Source organism: Tachyglossus aculeatus, chromosome 13 (assembly GCF_015852505.1).
Source record: "Tachyglossus aculeatus isolate mTacAcu1 chromosome 13, mTacAcu1.pri, whole genome shotgun sequence".
Lineage (NCBI taxonomy): Eukaryota > Metazoa > Chordata > Mammalia > Monotremata > Tachyglossidae > Tachyglossus > Tachyglossus aculeatus.
Window position 1 is genome coordinate 16721763 of NC_052078.1, and position 23340 is coordinate 16745102.

Consider the following 23340-nt stretch of genomic DNA (forward strand, 5'->3'; position numbering starts at 1 on the left):
ACAATGAGCTAATATTCAAAACTGCCAATATGCCAAGCTGTCATCTTCTCTTTTGGTTTTAATTTCAGTACATGATAAACAAGATTCTTCCTGTGGCGAGCTACTTCCTTCAGGCCAACGCAGTACCTTAGGGAGCTGCCCCATCTCCTTCCAGACTAGATGGCAGCACGTAGCCAATTTTTGCTGTGTGACCTTGGGTAAGCCACTTAACTTCTCTGGGCCTCAGTTACCTCATCTGAAAAATGAGGAATAAGACTTTTCTTCTTTCCTTTCTCCATACTTCTCCCAGTCCTGCTGCCGTTCCCCTGATCCGGCAGATGAGATGTCAGGGGGCTGAACTAGGAAATGAGAGAAGTAAGGAACTGACTCAAAAGATTTGGTCCTGTTGCAAATATAAACTCCATGGAGAAAATGAGGAGTGTGCACAGGGAAGGGGAGTAGAGGCAAGACGGAGGAAGCAAGTGGGCAAACACTTGGCTATGGAACCTCTCTGTTACACTCGAAGCTATTCCCTGGCAGCCTGACACTACCCCTGGGTTACCCTGCACTTAGAACAGTGCTTGGCACATAGTAAGTGCTTAACAAATACCATTATCATTACTATTATTACCTATGGTGCTTCAACAGGTACCTTAGTTTGAACTGTCAACCATTCTCTGCCATTGGTATTAGACTGCTGTGAGTAGTTAATTATTGTTACTTTGGTTGAATTCACCCCATTATTCTTTTCCTGGATGCCTGTCCATTCCTACTTTCCTTTAGATTGCAAGCAAGCACCTGAGGGCCAGAGATTGTGTCGGCCCCAATATCCTTGTATTTTTTTTTTCAGGGCTTGGTGTAAAATTCATACATTCTAAGTATTTAATCATGTCATAATACCACTATAGTTTAACCTTGGTAGGAGTGTGTGCCTCTCCCTCCTTCCCTTATATTGATAAGAAATTTGGGGATAAGCCTTCCATATAATTAGAATGAACTGCATGTTCTGACATTTCCAAAGTTACCCGGAATTTACAGAAATTCATTAGGTTGGTGTGGATTAAGGAAGACCTGGGTTCAAAGCACAAAATATGCCTGAATTAATATAGAAAACCCACATGTATTTGCAGCGAGTTAAAATAAGCCGCATGGAGTGAAAAAAACAATTGCCAAATTGAGGCAATCGAGGGAAGCAGACTTTCATATCTTTTAAGAAACTCTGCTGCCCTTCAGAATGCAGCCAGGGCGTGCTGTTTGGCTTCTCTGACCCCTTAAATGTGCCTTAGCTCAGGTTAATATATGCAGCCGAATGCAGCCTTCACCTAAGCAAGAGAATAGGCCAACTCAGTTTCATCCCCAACCAAACATGATTTGTCTCTGTCACCACTGTCTCAGTTTTGCTGGGAGAGAGGGGGGGGAAAAGGGAGTTGCGGATGAGGAGGAGAAATTCTTATTCAGGTGCAGGTCTGATACAAATTAGGTAGCAGAGCCCAAGACTTGACTGATGATGGGCAGTGGAGGCAGGACAGTTCATTTCAAATACTCCCTGACTACAGCTTCACACCAAATTTTCTTTTATGTGCTTTTGGTTTTCAAGGACATGGACTGTGATTTTTTATTCTGTTGTATTATTCTATAATTTTACCCTTTATCTATATTGTTCTACTGTTTCCCAAGTGCCTAATAGGTGTTTAGTAAATACTGAAGACTGATTCTTAACAGGCTAATATGATTCCAAGAGAGGAGTCACAGAAAGACATTTCCTGAGTAATTTAATGACATTTTCTGATCACTGACTGACAGAATGTTACTTTTCAGGCATGAGTAAACACCCTGCAGGAGTGTCAGAGAAAAACAAAGCTGCTTTCTAATGACCTAATAGGATTAATTGTCCAGGGTTTTCCTCACTAACAACTACAAAGAGAACTCAATTTTGCAAACCAATGTTTCTTGTAGGGGAAATGTGGCTATTTTTGATCTCATTTTCCTCTCTATTTTTCAAACAGGAAGTTTACACAGGAGTTCACCTTCCATCTCCAAGGGTGAGGCTCATCAGAAACCGTGGGCCTTGAGTCTCTCAAACTAGTACTACTGACCTTAAAGGAAAAAAAACAAGAAGTGTAAAAAAAGGAGGAGAGGCAGGCTTAGAGACAGGCAGTGCCATCAAACCAAACCATGAAAGAAAGCAATTTAAAGAAAACATTCCAGGTCTAAGAGAGCAGGGCATATGTGGACACACACTGTTCTCGCTGACCCTGAACCAAAGGAATTTACTGAGGGCTTACTGTGTGCAGAGCACTGTACTAAGCGCTTGGTACAATATACAGATTTGGTAGATATGTTTCCTGGGTTTTCATTAAAAGGAACTTGATTGCTCTTTTAGAGCATTCTACTTTCTGACTTCCAGATAGCTCCTTCAGGCACAGAGAAAATGAAAATCCACTATTTGCTTCAGCTCCTAGGAAATGGTAGGCCCTTTCTGGTTCACTCCTACTATCCCATTAAGGATAACTAGATTGGGGTCCCATTTCTCAGGCTCTCCCAATTTCCCTGTAGAATTTGGGAGATAAGAGGGCAAAGTCTTGGAGAAACTAGTTCAAGAAGCAGCATGACATAGTGGTTGGAGCACGGGCTTGGGAGTCCGAGAGACCTGGTTTCCAATCCCGGCTCTGCCATCTGTCTGCTGTGTGACCTTGAGCAAGTCACTTCACTTCTCTGTGTCGCAGTTACTTCATCTGTAAAATGGGGATTAAAACCTTGAGCCCCATAAGGGACAGAGACTACATTCAACCTCATTATTATTATTATTATTATCCTCCTCATCATATGTGGGAGAAAATGAAAGAAGAAAAATTAATTCATTTATCTACGCTCCAACTCTAAATATCTGTAGGTCTGATCCCTGAATATATATGCCAAAAAGGAGAGCAAGCTTCCCAATGAAAGATGATTGTTTTTCTACTGTTGGGAAATTGCAATGAGGTTTTTTCAGGGTGGGCATGCTTTTCCTCACCTGATTAATGGGTACAAAAGACTGGCATTTATGTAGAGCAGGAAGAGCAGGAGAGTAAGTAGAAGCATAGACAGGTTCCTATAGATTGGGCAGAGCAGAGCAAGAGGATTAGAGGTGAAAACAGAAAAGGATTTATCAGATGCTATGAAATTCAGTTAATCTACTCATTGCAATTTCAGACCTCATTTCTACGAACGGGTTTGTTCCTAAGCAGTCTTAAAAATGTCACACAAGCATAATGAGTGTGAGTGTGATTCTGGGGGAGGCAACTGCACAAGCTAAAGTAACCCCCTGCTGTTTCCCTACTAAATCCAGCTGCAGAAAGACGACAGGAGTTTTTTCCCTTCAACCGTCCCAGATCATCTTCAAGACAAAATTAGTGCCCGTCCTAAGAAGGTAATTAACTCTAAGGAAAATTGACTCACTGGAAACACCATCAGTCTTGCTACCAGTCTTGCTACCCTGGAGCAAAGCAGGATCTACCCTCTTGAGTCCCAGGAGTCTATAGGAAAAGGTTCAGGCTGTAAATATTAAATCCCAGTTCCCGGTAGGGAACTCAAACTGGGCTCTGGTTCACTAAGGCCTCAAATGACCCCTGGGTTAGATACAGTTAGGCTTACCCAAAGCAGATTAGCAATGGCATTATCATCTGTTATTCCTCCTTCTTCCTACAAGTTAAAACAAATGGGAAACACAGCAGAGAATTGGAAGGGGCAGTCCAATTAGGATTTCTCAAATCAGTAGTGACCTGGGCTCACTTAGCAGTTGCACAAACACTCTGGGGAAAAGCTAGCTTCATAACAGCACATTACTTTTTTTGTCTAGAGGCTAAACACCCATTTCTTACAGTGATTCATTCCCCTGGGCTTTACAGGTACTAGTCTCAAAGTAATTCCGGCATAATTATATATAAAGCCTATAAAACACATCTGATGTACCAGTTAATAATGACAACAATAATTACAATTAGTGCTGTATTTGTTAAATGCTTACTGTGTGCCAAGCACTGGTTTAAGCCCTGGGGTAGATATAACAATATAAGCACATTGAACACAGTCCCTTTCCCACAGGTGTTCACAGCCTGCTTTAACACATATTTCATTTCACAATTTGAATATAATGTAATGGAAAAATTGGGGAACATTATCCCCCCACAATACAACCGTTAAGGCGTAATGCTGATACACTTCCCAGGTCCTGCTTCAGCATGGCCACTGGCCACCTTTCAGTATTTAATACAGTACACTAGAAATGAGTGGCAAGGCATTCTGCTACCTATGGACATAATAATATAGGATTTTTTTTTGAAGTGTTATCTATTAAGTACTGACTGTGTGCTAAGTGTTGGGGTAGATAGAAGATAAAAATAGCCGAATTTGGGTCAAAGAAATATTACAGTTCCATCTTTGAACCATAATCCCTTAACCCATGAATTTCCAATAAAACAATCATCACCAGGAGTCTGGTTTTCCCAAACCTGTAGGTTCTTCCAGAATACTGCTTTAACATCTAGGAAAAATCTCCGTATTTACATTTGCAGAAATGTGCTGTGAAACTGAAAGAACCAAAGTCAAAGGTCTCCTTGCTATGTAGCTGCATGGAACCATACACCAATCTAAGTCTAGTCAGCACTCTTGGGTTTTTAATGGCTAACCTGGAAAAGTTCAGGATTCCCTGGTGATGAGATGATGATTTGAGGCTCATCTTAATAAAAGAGAATTGAGGTGTTGCTTGATCCTCTTTTAATGTGGTATAAAGAAAGGAGGGTGGTGGAAACTTAAAGTGCATAGTTGGTAAGTGAAGAGGAGGGTAACCAGGCCAGGAGAGGGTCACTAAGAAATAACTTAATTACATTTCAACTTGGTTAGTGTTTTTACATGGATTTGAGTGTTGAGCATCACATGTCAATTTTCACCTCCAAGATCAAGATTAAGATCAGTTGCAAAACATAAATGACCCAATTTGCTGTCTTTAGAGCTAACTGTACATACTAACAATATACAGAATCAACTTCTTCTAGGTCAGTTTTGCTTTAGCAGACGATTAATTAAAAGTGGGAAGGAAGGAGGAGAACCCAAATGACTACTCAGAAGAAAGCGTTTGGGGCAGCTGGATAAAAAATTAGTGCATGCTTTCAAGCCCCAAAGCTTCGATTCTCTATTTTTTTTTTTGCACATGGAACAAAAATGGGGAGGAAAATCTAACTTTCCACCCCTTATAAAATCTACATAGAGGTCAGTATTAGAAACTATGCCTATCCTCTTCTGCTACTGTGACACTCTTCAGATTGTATTTACCTTGATTTTAGAGGCAATTGAGTTTTAGAAAATGGTGTTATCAGACTCTTTTGTCTTCCTGCCTTCCTGTATATCCACTACAAAAAGATCCTAAAGAGATTGTGTTAACCTGAATATTATTCCCTGGGCACATAGGGCTTACTTTGTTCTGAGATTTAGTCACATTTAAGCTAGGAAGAGCCAGTTTGCCACAGTGTGGTTCATGGGCAGCTCAACTCATTGGTCATTCCAGAGACTGAGAAAAACAACTTAAGAGTTAAAGAAATGCTCACACTGTAGTTGGCCAGGACAACACTAGCATGCTGAACTGAGGTAATTTTTCAGATCAGTCAGACCACAACCTCCGTCCCCACCCACATCTTGCTGAAAAATCCAGAAAATTGAAGTCAGAGTGCCTTTTCCTTTCCTGTAATGATATAGACTCTAAGTTACTGCCTTAATTCTCCACTTCAATTAGTTCATGTTGACACAGCCTTTGTGAACTTTTAAAAAGATATAATTTTGAGGTCTGAAATATCCTTAAATAACACATGATTTACTTCCAAGCCAACCTGCTTTTGAAAACAATGGGAGTCTTGATGTTCATTCCACTAGCTGTCAACATGCAGAACCCATTCTCAAGGTCGATGTGCTGTTTCCTTATCCAATCCAGACCTTCCCCAGGCACACCCCCAATTCTGTCTGGTTTGTAGATCAATCAATCAATGGCATTTCTTGAGCACTTACAATATGCAGAGCACCGTACTAAGCACTTGGGAGAGTACGAAAAAACAGAGTTGGTAGATACGTTCCCTGCCCACAAGGAATTATATTAAAACCGAGCTCTAGTTTTGTTGAAGGTCAGGAGTCTGAATGTTAGACTCTATTCGAACAACTATTAGAATGTGCACAGAGTTTGTGAGGGGATGTGATTTCAGACATGCAAATGAATCTGAGTCCACAAGTCTCTAAGAAAGAAGAAAAACACAAGGAGAAAGGTTCCATTAGAACAGAAGCTCCTTGTGGGAAGGGAACATGCCTCAGGCTTTCACTGGACTTTTCCCATTTTACAAATGAGCCAAGTGAAGCCCGGAGAAATTAAGCACTTGCCGAAGGTCACACAGCAGACAAGTAACAGAGTCAAGTCTCCTGACTCCTAGTCTCGTGGTCTGTCCACTGGGCCATGGTGCTACTGAATTCTGCTATTTATGGAATTCCATAGCTCTCCCTACCTTTTATCCCACTGCCCACAAAAATTGGCCTGTGTAATCCTGGTGTGAAAACGATGACTTTATCTCTGTTCCTTTTCCTCATCTGTGACCCCCATCCTGACAAAGGGATCATGGCTCTTGAAAGCAGGAGTTGAGTCCCTTGGGTTGTTCACTAGGCTTGTTACACATATAGCTGGGGTTTGACACATACAGATATGATCACGATTATGGTGAAGATGATGAAATGCCCTGCAGACAGGTGGACCAGTTCCTGAGGGCCAGATACGGAGAAGAGGAGAGGCTCTCAAGAAGCAGTCTTCAATCTGAGAAACTAGCTTCACTCTGTGTGGTGATGTGCATCTTTCTGCCCCAGCTGATTGCGATGTAATATATGTGATTCTCTCTCTTCCAGGCAGCCGGTTCTCCCATCTCCCACAGGCCACCACTGTCTTCCAAGCGTTCCTGCCACAGCCCCTACGAGGGTCACACCCAAAAAGCGCCACTTCCACCTCAAGAGGATGGAGCTCTGTGACTTGATGGAAGTGACTTGATATCTACGTGCCCTCATCAGAACTCAACAACCTCCAGCCACTGCAACTGGAGCTCAAAATAGCTCCGCACATTTTAATTTCAGGCTGCTGTTGGAAAACCCTGGGCCAAAAGGAAAGGTGAGTAGCAGGAATGGAGTGTTCACTATCGCTGTAGAGTCAGCAGAAATAAATAGAGTCAGCTGGGGCACAATCTTTACTCATCAGGACTCTCCCTAGACAATCTGGGTACATCTCTGGGTGGCGGTTGGATTGAAAAGGAAGAGAGAAAAAGGAAGAGCTCTTCGAAGTTTTAGTGCCCGAGTCAAACCCCTCCTTCACTGACTGTCAAAATGGCACACTGATATAATATAATCAGTTTAATTCTAAGCTCATCTGGGATCTACCCAAATACTGTGAAAGCAAAATAACCGTTACCAAGAAGCAACATAGTGTATGTCGGCAGGGCCTTTCAATCAAAAGTCAAGGCAGGGCAAGCAAGAGTCGAAGGTTGTAGTAGATGAAAATCCAGGGAAATAGTTTAGCATCCTTTCTGCAGGGCCCACACACCAGGCAGTGGCAGAGCTCCAAATACCTAACAACCCACCTTATACTGTAATCAATACAATATATTGAGACTATAATACAACTGAGAAGCAGCATGGCTTAGTGGATAGAACATAAGTCTGGGAGTCAAAAGGACCTGTGGTTTCTAATCCTGGCTCCACCGCATGCCTCCTGTGTGACTTTGGGCAAGTCACCTAACCTATCTGGGTCTCAGTTACCTCATCTGTAAAATGGGGATTAAGAGTTCTGAGCCCCACGTGGGACAGGGACTATGTCCAACCTGATTAACTTGTATCTACCCCAGTGCTTAGAACAGTGCTTGGCACATAGTAAGTGCTTATTATTATTAATCAGATTTTTAAAATGGTATTTATTAAGCACTTACCATATACTAGATACTATACTAACCGCTGGGGTACATTCAAGGTAATCAGATTGAACAGTCTACATCCCACATGGGGCTCACAACCTTAATACCCATTTTACAGATGAGGTAATTGAGGCATGACTTGCCCAAGGTCACAGGGCAGGCAAGTGGTGGAATGGGATCAGAACTCAAGTCCTTCCATCCTGACGTTCCTGATGCAGAAAAGCCAATTCTGCCAGCTTCCCTCCTCTCATGTGAAAGATCATTAGCCCTCTTTTCTATTTGAAAACTACCAGAGCCTCCTAGTTTGCTCAACAGAAATGCACATAAAGGCACCCCTCCCAGCCTACTCCACTCAATTACTCCAATAAACTGATAGTAGCACTAGTTAAAAGGTGAAAGCTACAGGTAGTATAGTTTGCTCTCAGGAGTAGGAGTCAGCTCTACAGAAAAATTTCAACATGCAGGTCAATCACAAAATTTACTTGAATTATTTGTGATCCAACTGAAAAGAAACACTCCAGCTCCAAGCAGTTTTCTACCTAAAAGTACAGGTAATAGTAGGTACAAGTAAAAGCTCCTAGAGCTTTTTATTTTTCCAAAGCACTTTGGACATATACTGAGACACACAGCCATAAAGTGACTTCCTAGAGGTCAAACAGCAGATCAGGAACAGAGTCACTAAACCATCTTGCTTGTTTAATGAGAACGCAGAACCTGCACAGCCAACTCCCACCCCCAAAATGAGTTGATTTTCTTCTCTTTTGACCACTACCCTTTCCTCCCAGGGGGCTTTCAAGTTTACATCCAAACTGTGGGCCCCATATGATGCATTATTAGTCAATAAAAGTAATGAACTGAAATCCTGAAGCTAATCTGTGAAGTTGGCAGCACAAACCAACATGGGAGTGTACTAATGCAGCTTTCATAGCTTAAGCCAGTGTCAGGACATCTTGAGGATAAAAACATTATCTTTCGGGCCAAACTAAGGGAAATGGCCTCTTGCAGGATGCCCATGACAAAAGGGTGCTTGGACGCATTTCATCCGAAGCTACTGAAGCAACGTGGCTCAGTGGAAAGAGCACGGGCTTGGGAGTCAGAGGTCATGGGTTCAAATCCCGGCTCCGCCAATTGTCAGCTGTGTGACTTTGGGCAAGTCACTTAACTTCTCTGGGCCTCAGTTACCTCATCTGTAAAATGGGGATTAAAACTGTGAGCCCCCCGTAGGACAACCTGATCATCTTGTAACTTCCCCAGCACTTAGAACAGTGCTTTGCACATAGTAAGCGCTTAATTAATGCCATCATCATCATCAAAGATGGCCCTTACCCTATCCTGAGTAGCAATTAGTTGAAACAAATAGTTCAATGCATTTCCAAGTGCAGTCAGTCATAGGACACACTTTCCGCTGCAGAAACCTTACCTTCTTTTTGTATGACTGCTCGGTCTCTAGGAGCAGTGAGCTTCGTTCAGGGAGAGACACTTTGCCATACTCCTGTTTTTTGTTAAGTCTGTTTTTCCAGTCTTCTTCCCCGCTCTTCTTTAGGAGTGCCAATCTAGTGGGGAAAACAGGTGTGTGGTTTCAGAAAGACTGTTCAAAATGGCAACCACTGAAATCCCAGTGTTAAATTCTGCACATCATTTCAGAAATGCTGGGTTCAAAATGATGTGTCTCCTAGGAACTACTTTAGCAGAGTTTAAAAGTCACAAGGGTACTCTGGCCCCTACCTCATATTACTCTTCAGTCTTTAAATGCTCATAGTACATGGCCCATGATTAGGCCAGTCAGAAAGACCCAGACTAATCCAAAGACCACATGCTTCAAAAACAGAATCAATCATTAACAGCATTTATAAAAACATTTGGTATTAATTACCTTTTCTCCCTTTTTCATAATTTTTCTTTTTACCTTGATGAGGCCGCTATATGGATTGAGAGCATGAGCAGTACATACGAAATAGGCTTTTGGAGAGAAAGCAGAAAAACCAAAAGCAAACCAGCATCAACGAGGCAGAGGGAACATCCAGCCTGGAGGAGAAGCTTGTGAGGAAATGTCCTCCTTTCAACTCTGGGAGAAGAGGCTAGAATCCTAGAGAGTGGCTATCCTGGTAGATTGACCACTGGCTCTCCAAGGAAACTCAAGGGAGAGTCTGGCAAAAGAACAGCTAGCCCTTCCCTCTTACACTGTACTCTCTGAAGACCCTGGAGAGTGGCCAGCATAGGATTGAGGCCGACCAATTGCACTTTTTTTATAGTATTTGTTAAGCGCATAGTATGTGCCAGGCACTGTTCTAAGCGCTAGAGTAGATACAAGTGATCAATTTGGATGCAGTCCCTGTCCCCCATGAGGCTCACAGTCTTAATCCCCATTTTACAGATGAGGTAACTGAGGCACAGAGAAGTAAAGGGACTTGCCCCAGGTCACACAGCGGATGAGTGGCAGAGCCGGGATTCTGACTTCCAGGCCTGCTGTGCCTTATCCACTAGGCCATGCTGCTTCCCACTTCTGAAGATGCACCCAATAATAATATAAAGCTAAACTTCTTTGCACAAGAAATCTCTAAGACACTGAGCAGATACTTAATTTCTTCCCTTGGATGGAAGCAGGGAGGAGGAAGCTTGCAGAGCATTTGGGGGAGGAGAGGAAACTTTCTGGTGACCCCCTATGACTGGTTCATGCAGTGTCTCCTGGACAGAGAAGGACAGGGACAGAACCAACTCGGGTTTAAAACGTAGCTGCTCTAAGCCCCTGAATTCCATTTCACTGCTTGGGCTTTGGATTGCCTCTAATGTCTTCCTTTCTACTGATGCCCACAACCTGTCTACCCTCTTATCCCCCTCAAGACTGTCCTTTTAAATCTTCCACTTCCTGCAGATATTCCAGTAAAGCACTTGACAAATATCACAGTACTTATTCTCGGATAATGCACATTTGCACTGTCCCAGGCTCCCTCTAAGGAACAGGAGGGAGAGTGCAGAATAAGAATCCAATTAACAGAGGCTGCCCAGTGACCCATTTTCACAGCACCAGCAGTAGGCACGCAGTCTTGGGAATGTGAGAGCCGTGGCCCCCATGAGCTGATCGATTTATTTATTTATTTATTTAATTTATTTGTACATATCTATTCTATTTATTTTATTTTGTTAGTATGTTTGGTTTTGTTCTCTGTCTCCCCCTTTTAGACTGTGAGCTCACTGTTGGGTAGGGACTGTCTCTATATGTTGCCAATTTGTACTTCCCAAGCGCTTAGTACAGTGCTCTGCACATAGTAAGCGCTCAATAAATACGATTGATGATGATGATGATCGAAGAGGAGAAATGTCAATTGCTAGACTGGGGGTGGGGATGTCTCTCCGCTGGATGACATCTGTCTCCTAAGAGCAGCTGTCTCTAGGATAAGATCCCTTTGGGTAATCCCCATGTCCCACACGTTGTGTTTCAGCTGCCAGGTCTAGCTCCTGCCCCTTCCCTTCTCCTCCAATCCTGGGTCTAAAAAAAAGTGGGCTTCTCCTGGCAAACTTTCAGGGTGAGGGGTTGGCATGTGAACATGCACACACACTCTCCCTCTCTCTGCCCCTCATCCCCCCAGTGAATGAAGCAGCACTGCCCTACCTGATCAATCAATCAATCGTATTTATTGAACGCTTACTGTGTGCAGAGCACTGTACTAAGTGCTTGGGAAGTACAAGTTAAAAAGGATTACAAGTCTGATCAAAAGGATAAAAGCCACAAGGACTTTGGCTGCAGGGATTAATTAGTTTTGTGAGTTATTGATGCTTGCATTCAACAAGTTACAAGGGAAAAAGGAAAAAAGAGACCTCCTTTGCCTCTGTTCTTAGTTGGGCTTATCATCGGGCCAGGCCCAGGAGAAAGCAATAATAATCATCACAGGGACATTTTATTAAGCGCTTACTATGTGCCAAGCACTCTACTAAACAAGGGAGTAGATAAAACAAAATCAGATCAGATACAGTCCCTCTCTCGTTTTAGAGGGAGGTGGGCAGAAAACAGGAATTTAATCCCCATTTTACAGATGAGGAAACAGGCCCAGAGAAGTTCATTCATTCAGTCATTCATTCAATTGCATTTATTGAGCACTTACTGTGTGCAGAGCACCATAATAAGCGCTTGGGAAGTGCAAGTCGGCAACACATAGAGACAGTCCCTACCAAACAACGGGTTCACAGTCTAGACGGGGGAGACAGACAACAAAACAAAACAAACTAGTTCTTTTATGTCCCAAGTTATGTGACTTGTTCAAGATCCCACAGCAGGTTACATGGAGGAGCCACAGCTACAATCCTGTTCTCCTGGCTCCCGGGCCCAGTGGGTCTTGCTGTTTCTCAAAATCGCATGAAGTCACAAATGGACACGGAACTTCTTAGGCTAATCTGATTCCCAGCATCCGTTGGGGTCCCAGAACCTTCCACCTTAGGTTGGCTTGCAGACTGATCCCTTCTGGCAACTCTTTGGGCCTGTACCCAGTGTTTAGAACAGTGCTTTGCACATAGTAAGTGCTTAATAAATGCCATCATTATTATTATTATTATTATCCAGGATCTTGACTACCCCTTGGGGCTTAAGCATGTTCTTTCTCATCCTGTAGGCCATGGCATTAACAAAGCCATCTGGTACTGTTACTCCATGGAAATAATTTAGCATGAGCAGCAGAGCTAAAGGAACAGGACCTCATCCCCATGTACATGAGGTCCTTTAAAACCACTGTCAGAGCCTCATTAGGGTACCCTTGAGCCCTCAGAAATTAGGCTGTGAAAGGGCGCTTCTTCTCTTGGCCTCGCTGAGGAAATACCTTTTCCCAGAAGTAAGTCTGAGGCCGGGGGAGCCTTCCTCAGACTCTTTGACCTTCTGCTCACCAGCAATCAGGTCACAGCCCAAAGAAGAGGGTGTCAGGCTGCTATGAGTCCCATTCTTCTCAGACCCAGCCAATCCCAGGCCTGAGAAAATGAGGTCATAAAGTCCAGTCCCGTAAGCTCACTACTTGGGCCTAAACCGGAGTGCCCTCCACAAAGTGCTCAAAATAGAAGAAGGATGGGTAGATGTGAGGCATAAACGAATGCCCTCACCAAATCACACAACTGTTCTTTTTTTAAACAGCAGCCAATTTTCTTTGGGTGGGTTACTTAGTAGGGGTGCTAAAATAGAATTTGTGACTTTTTGGAGACCTTTAAAGCTAGCTAGCCGCCTATGACTGGAAACACCTAGGTATGCCAATGTTTTCTTCCATATACTCAAGCCTTGGAGAAGAGATTTGAAACCAAACTCTCTCTCTCCTAAGCTCCACAGGAGTATAGCCCTAAAGACCTTCTACCTTGAGAGCTGGCATTCAGATTCAGCTGTTGGTACCCTTGGCTGATATTTCCTAAATTAGTTGCTATGTACAAAGATGGCAGGGTAACTAAGGCTCAGCTGGCCAAATCCACTTTTAAATCCTGAAGGTGAAAAGCAGCAGGTGCTGCTTTTTAAGTTGAAAATTCGATCAATTTGTTCAGAACACTGTACTAAGCACTGGACACATACAACAAAATAGGCAGGCATGACTCCTGACCTCAAGGAGCTTACAATCTAGTGGGGGAGACAAGCACTAAAAGAAATCACAGGCTGGGGGCTTTCCAATGAGAGCAGGGAATGCTAATTTGCAGGTATGCTACTACACCAGAAGGAGCTGTATTTTATCCAGAAGGCTCAAATGGCCAAATATGCTCTTCTCAGCTGGCAAAATCCAAACAACTGGAGCTGGATGAAGATCTGTGTCTGCAGGCAACCCCTATCTGATCACAGTTCTGGTTTTGTTCAGCACTTATTTTGTGCCAAGCACTGTACTATGCACTGGGGTAGACTCAAATTAATTAGGTTGGATACAGTCCCTGTTCCACATCAGGCACAGAGTCTTAATTCTCATTTTACAGTTGAGGTAACTGAGGCAGAATCACTAATATTTCCTGAGTGCTTACTGTGTGCAGGGCATTATACTAAGCACTTAGGAGCATACAACACAACACTATAACACACATACTCTCTACTCACAATGGGCACAGAGAAGTTTAGTGATTTGCCCAGGGTCACACAGCAGACAAGTAGCGGAGTTGGAATTAGAACTCGAGTCCTTCTGACTCCCAAGCATGTGCTTACCTATTAGGCTACTTCTCTAACCCATTTTCTAACAAAGTCTAACCCCATCATTGCCAGATCCACTAGGGCAAGAAGGCCACAAATCTATCTGAGAGCAATTTCCCCCAACCACGTTCTCCTCGAAGAGGATGCTTTTATTCACACCGCCCTGGTGCTAGCGGAAGCTGATCAGCTGAACTTACTGTCACCTCCCTCTGTCTTCTGCACACTCTGTCCTTTGCAAAGGGGCTCATTTCCCATTTGAGCCCTGAAAAACATCATCACCATTATCAATAGGATTTACTGATTAGGATTACTGGGTGCAGAACACTGTATTAGGCTCTTGGCTCATACTGTATAAACGGAAGATACGGTTTCTGTCCTCTAGGAACTTAGAATCAGTAAGTCTGATAGGCATGGGGAGCCTGAAATTTGTTTCAAGATGTAGCAGCAAAAAGAAACCAACGTGATTGACAGGGCCAATGAAAAGTCCTGGATGGAGGGATGTGTTAAGTATCCAGGTCGACTGAGCTCCGGTACACAAGATGGAAATATTTCTGGCCATCAAACGATGAAATTACCTTGACCTCCCTTCACCAGCTATTTTTATCCCTCTATAGCTCTTGCTACTTAATTCTACCACAGAAGGAGGGTAAAAAGGGAAACGGGTCTGGAGAATGCTTAGCCTACTATTATCCCTTAGCTATCACCTTTAAATATCCTTTGAATTCTACTTTCTTATCTGAATAAAAGGAGGTTATGGTGTTGTTTGCCCCTCATCTGTAATCTTTCATAGCAGTTACATAAAATATATTCTCTAAACACTGCAATTCACCCAGACCTTGAGCCTACATCACACATAACTCCAGTTCAGAACCTAAAGAATGGGGATATATAAAACTTCTTCCCACTCACATATTTTTAGGGACAAATATGGAAAACAAAACTGCAAATTCAACATGCAATCAACTGTGAATGACAAAATGGAAGAGACCAATATTTCTGATGTGCAACTTCCTGAACACATTTTGCCCTGAAACCCAAAAAAGCCATCAGAACTCCAACACATATTTCTATGATTCTGGATTTCTATGATTTCTAGCTTTTTCTGGGTGTTTCTGTAATTTCCTAGATCAGGTGTTCTTTCTTCCCTGGTCTCACCCCCATCTAAGTGCCAGATCTGCCACTGTAAAACAACATTGTAAGATGGGAGAGTACATTTCCAACTGTATTTAGATACGGAACTTCATACAGTTTTTGTTGTTTAGATCAGGACTTTATCTCCCAAGGTGGTTCTTAAGCTAAACTCATTAAAAAAATCATAAAATCACATTACCTTTCTTTAATAGACATTGTTTTGCTAGACGCATCGAGGATGTCCTCTGTTATTTGTAGTTTGTTTTCCTCAGCTGAAAATAGTGCACCAGTGTTTTTACAGAGTTTTTCCTCTAATTGTTCCAAACCCTCCTGCTGTCTACAGGATGCCCCGGTTGTAGTTTGAGAAACGGTCTTTGTGGCTGCAGTGCCAAAGCGCTCAAGAGGAGCGTCAGCAAGCTCTGTGGATTGAGAAGAAAAGTGCAGCGTTAGCAGTGATTTCCTTGTCAAGCATTCTTAGAGACATTAACCCTGAAACACAAGTCATGGTCTCGGAATCCACATCGGTCACGTGTCACATAATCACCCACTCTTGCAAACTAAGAAGCACATTAACTACATATCTAAAAGAAAAAAAGATTGCACAATCAGATTTAGGCAGGGAATAAAGTGCAGATGATCATTTTTTGTACTAACGTCTCATTCATCTGCATAACCACTGCTCCTGGTGCCATATGCTGGAAAGAGGAAGTTAGTGGTTATATGTTACAGCTGTAGAATGCTCTCCACACAGTAAGTGCTCAGTAAATATCATTGATTGATTGATTAGCACTTAATGTGGGGTATCTACTGGCATTTTCCCCATTTTCTAAAAAGGGTATTCACTTTTGAAGGTTTAAAACATAAACAACTCAAGATCCTTACGAAATGCAACATTTGTGTTTGGCAGAAAGAGGAAAAGCGTATGCTGCACAATTCATCCAGAAGAAAGGCCTCTGACTAGAAATGTGGGTTCAAAAACCTGATCAATTCATTCATTCATTCGTATTTATTGAGCGCTTACTGTGTGCAGAGCACTGTACTAAGTGCTTGGGAAGTACAAGTTGGCAACATATAGAGACGGTCCCTACCCAACAGCGGGCTCACAGTCTACACGGGGGAGACAGACAACAAAACATGTGGACAGGTGTCAAGTCATCAAAATAAATAGAAATAAAGCTAGATGCACATCATTAACAAAATAAATTGAATAGTAAATATGTGCGAGTAAAATAAATAGAGTAATAAATCTGTACAAACATATATACAGGTGCTGTGGGGAGGGGAAAGAGCTAGGGCGGGGGGGATCAGTTTGGGAAGGCCTCCTGGAGGAGGTGAGCTCTCAATAGGGCTTTGAAGGGAGGAAGAGAGCTAGCTTGGCGGATTTGCAGAGGGAGGGCATTCCAGGCCAGGGGGAGGACGTGGGCCAGGGGTCGACGGCGGGACAGGCAAGAACGAGGTACAGTGAGGAGGTTAGCTGCAGAGGAGCAGAGGGTGTGGGTTGGGATGTAGAAGGAGAGAAGGGAGGTGAGGTAGGAGGGGCGAGGTGATGGACAGCCTTGAAGCTGAGAGTGAGGAGTTTTTGCTTGATGCGTAGGTTGACTGGCAGCCACTGGAGATTTTTGAGGAGGGGAGTAACATGCCCAGAGCGTTTCTGCACAATGATAATCTGGGCAGCACAGTGAAGTATAGACTGAAGTGGGGAGAGACAAGAGGATGGGAGATCAGAGAGGAGGCTGATGAAGTAATCCGGTTGGGATAGGATGAGATTGAACCAGCAAGGTAGTCGTTTGGATGGAGAGGAAAGGGCAGATCTTGGCAATGTTGCGGACGTGAGACTGGCAGTTTTTGGTGACGGACTGGATGTGAGGGGTGAATGAGAGAGCGGAGTCGAGGATGACACCAAGGTTGCGGGTTTGTGAGACGGGAAGGATGGTAGTGCCGTCTACAGTGATGGGAAAGTCAGGGAGAGGGCAGGGTTTGGGAGAAAAGATAAGGAGTTCAGTCTTGGACATATTGAGTTTTAGATGGCGGGCAGATATCCAGATGGAGATGTCCTGAAGGCAGGAGGAGACCCGAGCCTGAAGGGAGGGAGAGAAAGCAGGGGCAGAGATGTAGATTTGGGTGTCAATGTAGATTTGGGTGTCAATTAATCAACGATGTTCACTGGGTACTTACTCTGTACACAACACAATACTAAAGGCTAGAGAGAGTAAATTAGAGAAGCAGCGTGGTTCAGTGGAAAGAGCACAGGCTTGGGAGTCAGAGATCATGGGTTCTAATCCCGGCTCCCCCATATGTCTGCTGTGTGACCTTGGGCAAGTCACTTAACTTCTCTGAGCCTCAGTTGCCTCATCTGTAAAATGGGGATTAAGACTGTGAGCCCCACGTGGGACAATGTGATCACCTTGTATCCCCCCCAGCGCTTAGAACAGCGCTTCTCACATAGTAAGCACTTAACAAATGCCATCATTATTATTATTGTTAAATTGAGTAACTAGACAGGATTTCTGCCTTCAAGGAGCTTACAAAGTACCTCATCTTCCTCTTGCCTACTTGCCACCCGAGAAATGGAAGCAGCTTCTGTGTAGGCATGCTCTGAGGGCAGAGGAATGTTTAACACCTGCACATTTTCTTGAATGAAAATCAGAGGGACACAGATAAAATGAAATAGGAGAAGTGGTGTTATTAGAGGGAAAGTACTTCTAGTTTAAACACTGTGAATACATTCAAATAAATGAGAAAGTTCAGAGACAATCATACTGATTTCAACTGGTCACAAAGACCGGGCTGGCTTTGTTTTCAATGCCTTTAACCACCCAACATGGGGCAGAGGTAACAAGGCCAGCCAGCCGCTAGAACACCAGGGTGGGAGGGCAGCTGTTGCCGGTACCTCTTGGCAGGAGCTTGCTTTTCATCTCCAAGTCCATCTCCTCCTCCAAGGTCTGACCTTCTCTCATGTCCTGCTTTCCCAGGCCGATGCTTCTGGAAACGGGAAATTCCTTCTGCTCTTCTGGGTGAAATGGGACTGGTGGATGAGAGAACTCCCTGCTACCTTTCCTTGGATAAACATATTTGGACCCTCTGTGGAGATCTCCCTCCCCCACTGCCTCAAGGTAGGGCTCTCGGCTTTCTTCTTCCTCCAAGGACCTGTACTCTTTCCCAGCCCGATCATCCCGAGCCCAGCCTCTCACGGTCTCTGTCTCCCCAGGATCCCCGGATGCTTTTTTGCTTTCAATTTCCTGCCCGGAGGGCTGCCAATCTCGGGGTTTCAGAGGGCCTCGGACCAAAGAAGAGCCTGTGCTTTCTGTCAAAGAATGGAACCTGAAGTCAGAGGCACTTGCTCCCTCAGGAGCATTCTGCTTTGCTCGCAGATCCCCCGCATACATCGGGGACAGAGTGGATGCTTCCGTGGACACAGATGTGTTCACCACAGGTGAGAAAGGCATAAGTTTTCCGCTCTGCACCTAGACGTGAAACACACAGAATGAAAAAAAAAATCAATCAATGGCATTTATTCAGAGCCTGCTATTCAGCTCTTAGGAGGAGACAGTGGGAAAAAAATCCCTGATGCATGCCCTTGTGGAGTATTCAGACTAATGCCTTACATCTAATAATAACTGTGGCATTTGAAGTGCTTTCTACATGCCAAGTACTGTTCTAAGTGCTGGGGAGAGGGTGGGTAGATACAAGATAACAGCCCCTGTCCCACACAGGGCCCAAGGTTTAGTGGAGAGGGTAAACAGGTATTTAATCCCAATTTTAAAGGAGAGAAAACTGAGACATAGAAAAGTGAATTGACTTGCCCTCGGTCACACACCAGACAAGTGGTGGAGCCAGGATTAGAATCCAGGTCCTTCTGATTCCCAGGCCTATGCTCAATCCACTAGGCCATGCTGCTTCTCTACCCACCTGTTCCACTTCTCCGAGGGTGACCGGTTGAGTTTGGTACCGAGAGTTCATCCTCCTCTGTCTGATGTCCACCCTGCTTCGGGTAGAGATGGCTTTGGATACGGGCTGGGCCAGTTTGTTAAACAAGGCCATCTTCTCGGCCAGGCTGAGCATGGAGGAGTCGGGCTCTCCTGGGTCATCAGCTGAGCCTCCGGCCTCCTTTGCCTGCTCCTTGGCTAAAGCCTTCTGGTGCGCAGAAGCCTGCAAACTGAGAGCGACGCAGGTTAAGTTTATACCCAGAAAAATAAAACCTGCTTGTTTACAGCATGAGCACTGCCTGGCTTTTTTTCCATGTCTTATAATGGTTACTAAAAAGCCTTATTGTCTCAAAGTGTGCTTCCATACAAAGTTAGGACTGCTTTAGGCGGCCAGCCATTCAAACAGAGCAGCAAATGATATGACAGAAATTGGAGTGGGGATGCAGCAGAGAGCCAGGACAACAGTGTTAACAAATGGATGACAAGTTTTGTTTTTTTTCCCCAAATTTCTATGGGTGACATAAAATTTCTCAGTTTAAAAGTAAACCTATCCCAGAGGCCTGAGAAACCACATCTGGTCTTTAAAGGAAACACCTAAGCGTCAGCAGAAAAGTGGTCTAAAGAGAATATCTCATGAGATGTCACCTGCAACTATATTTTTCTCACTAATTTATGCCATTGAGACAATTGTGCTGGATGGAAATTTTAAGACCTGGGAAAAAAAAAAACCAAGCCAGCACAGTAGTATACATGGTGCTGCATGTATCACAGGAATTTAGATTTTCATCAGTGTCTACAAATTGGAAAAATTTCATGTTACTCTGTCCCCTCCAAGAAACCAATGCTTCCCAACAGGTGTTCTTGGGATTCCGGAATTAGACATAAATCCAAAAACCCCAGGTAAGGTGAAAATGGAAGAGTTTTGCCAAAACCCTAAATCTCTTCCATTCTCATCCTAAAGTTTTCAGGGAAACTTAAAATCCCTCACACTCCCGTGATGGACAAGGGGTCTAACACTCATCAGCATGGCTCAATGGAAAGAGTATGGACTTTGGAGTCAGAGGTCACGGGTTCAAATCCTGGCTCCACCAAATGTCAGCTGTGTGACTCTGGGCAAGTCACTTAACTTCTCTGTGCCTCAGTTACCTCATCTGTAAAATGGGGATTATAGACTGTGAGCCCCCCGTGGGACAACCTGATCACCTTGTAACCTCCTCAGCGCTTAGAACAGTGCTTTGCACATAGTAAGTGCTTAATAGATGCCATCATTATTGTTATTATCATCAGAAAGTCACACAATGTGTGTGTATGTGTGTGTTTTTCTGGCCTACAATATAGAGCCCATAACTCCTTCTAATCTCCAATTTGTCCCAGGCCTCGGGGTCTTCCCTGCATATGCCAAGGCCACCAAAGGAAGCCCTTTAAGACTGACAGACTCTCCATTTCCCATTCCTGCTTAATAAGTTCTGGGACAGTGGCTGGCATCCTTGGAGGGTTTCCTGCCTCGGGGGTTCTGCAACTACTGCTTCCCTCAAGAGACTTTTCTTCTCCCCTTGGTCATCGACTTTTGTACAAGCCCCGTGGCTACTGAAATTTTAAAATCCCAAACCATCTCTCATCTGTTCCATATCAGTATGTTGATCCCAAACCAGAGGAATACACTGCTATAACTATGCATTGCCAAAATTCCTGGGAAATGCAGCCTTTAACAGTATATACTAGAGACCAAATTATATTTTTAACAATGACCAAGACGTATCAGAATTGCAACATGCAGGCTCATTAGCCACCACTCCCCCACCCCCACCCCAATATTTAGGTCATTAATACTCTTTAAAAATCCAGGTGATTAGATGGAGAATACGCAAGAGGCACAGTGGGCTCCTTGGTGAAAGAAGAAACTGCTAAGTAGGGTTAGGGAAACCTCAGGTCAAATGTTTTAACGCAAGCAAATGCACTAGATGTTCTCTCATGCAACCCCCTGGTGAAGTTGTCGTTGCCTTGTGTTATGACAGAACAAAATGCTATACATTCCCGGGACAACTCATAGCGCTGGCTCATTTGTCAAAGGCATTCAAGAGTTGTAAAATGCAACTGGTGCCTAGGAGCTTTGCCCTCTGTTGCATGCAGATATTGCTCCCCAGTACCTGGTTGGCTGCCAAGTGCTCTTAACTACAGTGGGACTAGGTATTCTTGCCATTACAGTGTGGGTGGTCACAGTATGTGAAGCAGGGATAGGTTCACTTTAGAAGGAATTGCCAAAGAAAGGAAAATTCACAAGGAGAGAGAAGGAAAAAAGCGTTAAGGAAAGCAACAAATGTTTCAAATGTAGAAAAGACAATTCAAATAGTTTACAAACTCTGGTAAAACAGCATCAGACTTGAAAGCAACTGAGATCATATAGCCCACATGCTCGAAACTGTGTTGGCCTTTCACCAAAGAAAGGAACGGTCTTTATATATTTCAGGGTGGATGAGTTGGTCTCATCTGTTTTTAAGGAACACTTTGAGAAAATACAGGAGGCGGGAGTAGAAAGTCTAAGAGCCATTCACTTGGGAAAATTGTCAATGTCTAAAGGACTCTTTCCAGATATTTTAGAAGCAAACCCAATGAGGAGATTTGGAAAGAAACATCAAACTTCTCTCCTTGAAGGAGATGAGACCAAACTCCTTGAATAGTGACAACCACAAGATGATCGATGTTAAAAACTAAACTCCCCGGCTCAAAACGGCTACCGTCCAAATACTTCTTGCGGATCTCTTCGCAGCTATGTTTGGGAAGGTACAGCAAAAGTATTTCAGTTCCTAAAAAATTAACTTATCCCAAGTGCTTATAACTTATTTATTCCCTCCTTGGGGTGTGCGCGAGCATGCATACACATCACACATACACCACACACACGTCCGTGAGTATATATATATATATATATGTATATATATATATATACACTCAATCATTTATTTGTTGTAAATATTTTTGTTTGTCTCCCCAGTTAGAGTATAAAACTCCTTGAGGGAAGGGAACCTGTTACTTCTTTATTCTGTACTTCCTGAGCTTCTAGTCCAGTATACTATAGTTTTCAATAAATGCTGCTGCTACTACTACTACTGCTACTACTACTGTTAGTGCCGCTGCTATTACTGTCACTGCTGATACTACTAGTAATAAGCAGGGCCCTATTGGTTCTAAGTTTATCTTAGCTTTTCGAAACAGAAACAAAGGCCAAGGCCAACACACGCTGGGGACGTACGTCACGGCAATGACCACTTCTTCGGTGGTGACGGGCTGGGTGTGGGATCGATCCTGCATTCGCCGCAGCCGCCGTTCCACTGCCGCATTCCTCGAGCGACCTTTAGGAACTGGTTTCTCATCAAATGATTTTTCCATTTCCTGGGGTCAGAAACATCATACAGTTATTAGCCTGAAAGAAGAAAAGTTGCCGGGGGTAAGGGTGGGGAGAAGGCACACGTTGGGGCAGGGCCGGAGGAGGAAGGGAAATGACAGATAGGCTTCTGTTGACTTTCCACTGGGGCTGTCCATCTCGTTCCTGACAAAGGAGCATGCTCGTAAACCAGCATCATGAAGAGTAAAAATACAGCTTCATCACCTACCTCAAAACATGGTCCCGAGAACTTTAAAAGGACAGGGTGGTTACATAAACAAGAGTGGAGAAACTCTTAATATCATGTAGTTGCATGAGTCATGACAGAAGTGCTCACTTATAGGATCAGTGGACCTCGGCCTTTTGAACTAGAATTTCTGGAGCGATGACCTGGGACACTTACCCTAAAAAGCAGCCTTTTGGCAGCAACACTCAGCTTGGCCCGTTCATCCACTTTCTCTTCATCTGCAGAGATCAGTGAAATCAACACTCAGTTATTTTGGCTAGAACAGGGGTTGACTGGTCCCACCTCTTAGGTGGTGAGCCCAGTGTGGGCCAGGGAATGTGCCTGATCTGGTTTTCTGTATCTACCCCAATCGTTCAACTGATCAATCAATGAATTTATTGAGTGCCTACTGTAAACAAGAGCTCTATACTAAGTGCTTGGGAGCATTCAATAGAATTAATAGGCATCTTTCCCTAGTGGGGAAACAGAACTTAAAATACATTATAAGGAAGGAGGAAGCAGTGATGTAAAATATTTGCACATTTTAAAATGATATTTAAGTGCTTACTATGTGCCAGGCACTGTTCTAAGTTCCAAGA

General features: G+C 43.7%; 1 protein-coding gene across 4 annotated transcripts in view; it reads right to left on the reverse strand.

Moving 5' to 3' along the window:
• The window catches only part of SVIL (supervillin), a 292499-nt gene that overhangs the window by 26338 nt on the left and 242821 nt on the right, over positions 1 to 23340 (reverse strand). For 2 of the 4 annotated variants that reach the window (XM_038755658.1, XM_038755659.1), the window contains 9 exons: positions 22919 to 22980; positions 22384 to 22523; positions 21281 to 21376; positions 19117 to 19363; positions 18098 to 18671; positions 15407 to 15626; positions 9364 to 9496; positions 3613 to 3660; positions 2993 to 3070 (listed from right to left, as the gene is read on the reverse strand). In XM_038755658.1, coding sequence (XP_038611586.1) covers positions 2993 to 3070; positions 3613 to 3660; positions 9364 to 9496; positions 15407 to 15626; positions 18098 to 18671; positions 19117 to 19363; positions 21281 to 21376; positions 22384 to 22523; positions 22919 to 22980 — 1598 coding nt within the window. The remainder of the gene's footprint in view (positions 1 to 2992; positions 3071 to 3612; positions 3661 to 9363; positions 9497 to 15406; positions 15627 to 18097; positions 18672 to 19116; positions 19364 to 21280; positions 21377 to 22383; positions 22524 to 22918; positions 22981 to 23340) is intronic. The other 2 variants (XM_038755661.1, XM_038755660.1) reach the window with 1 other exon arrangement.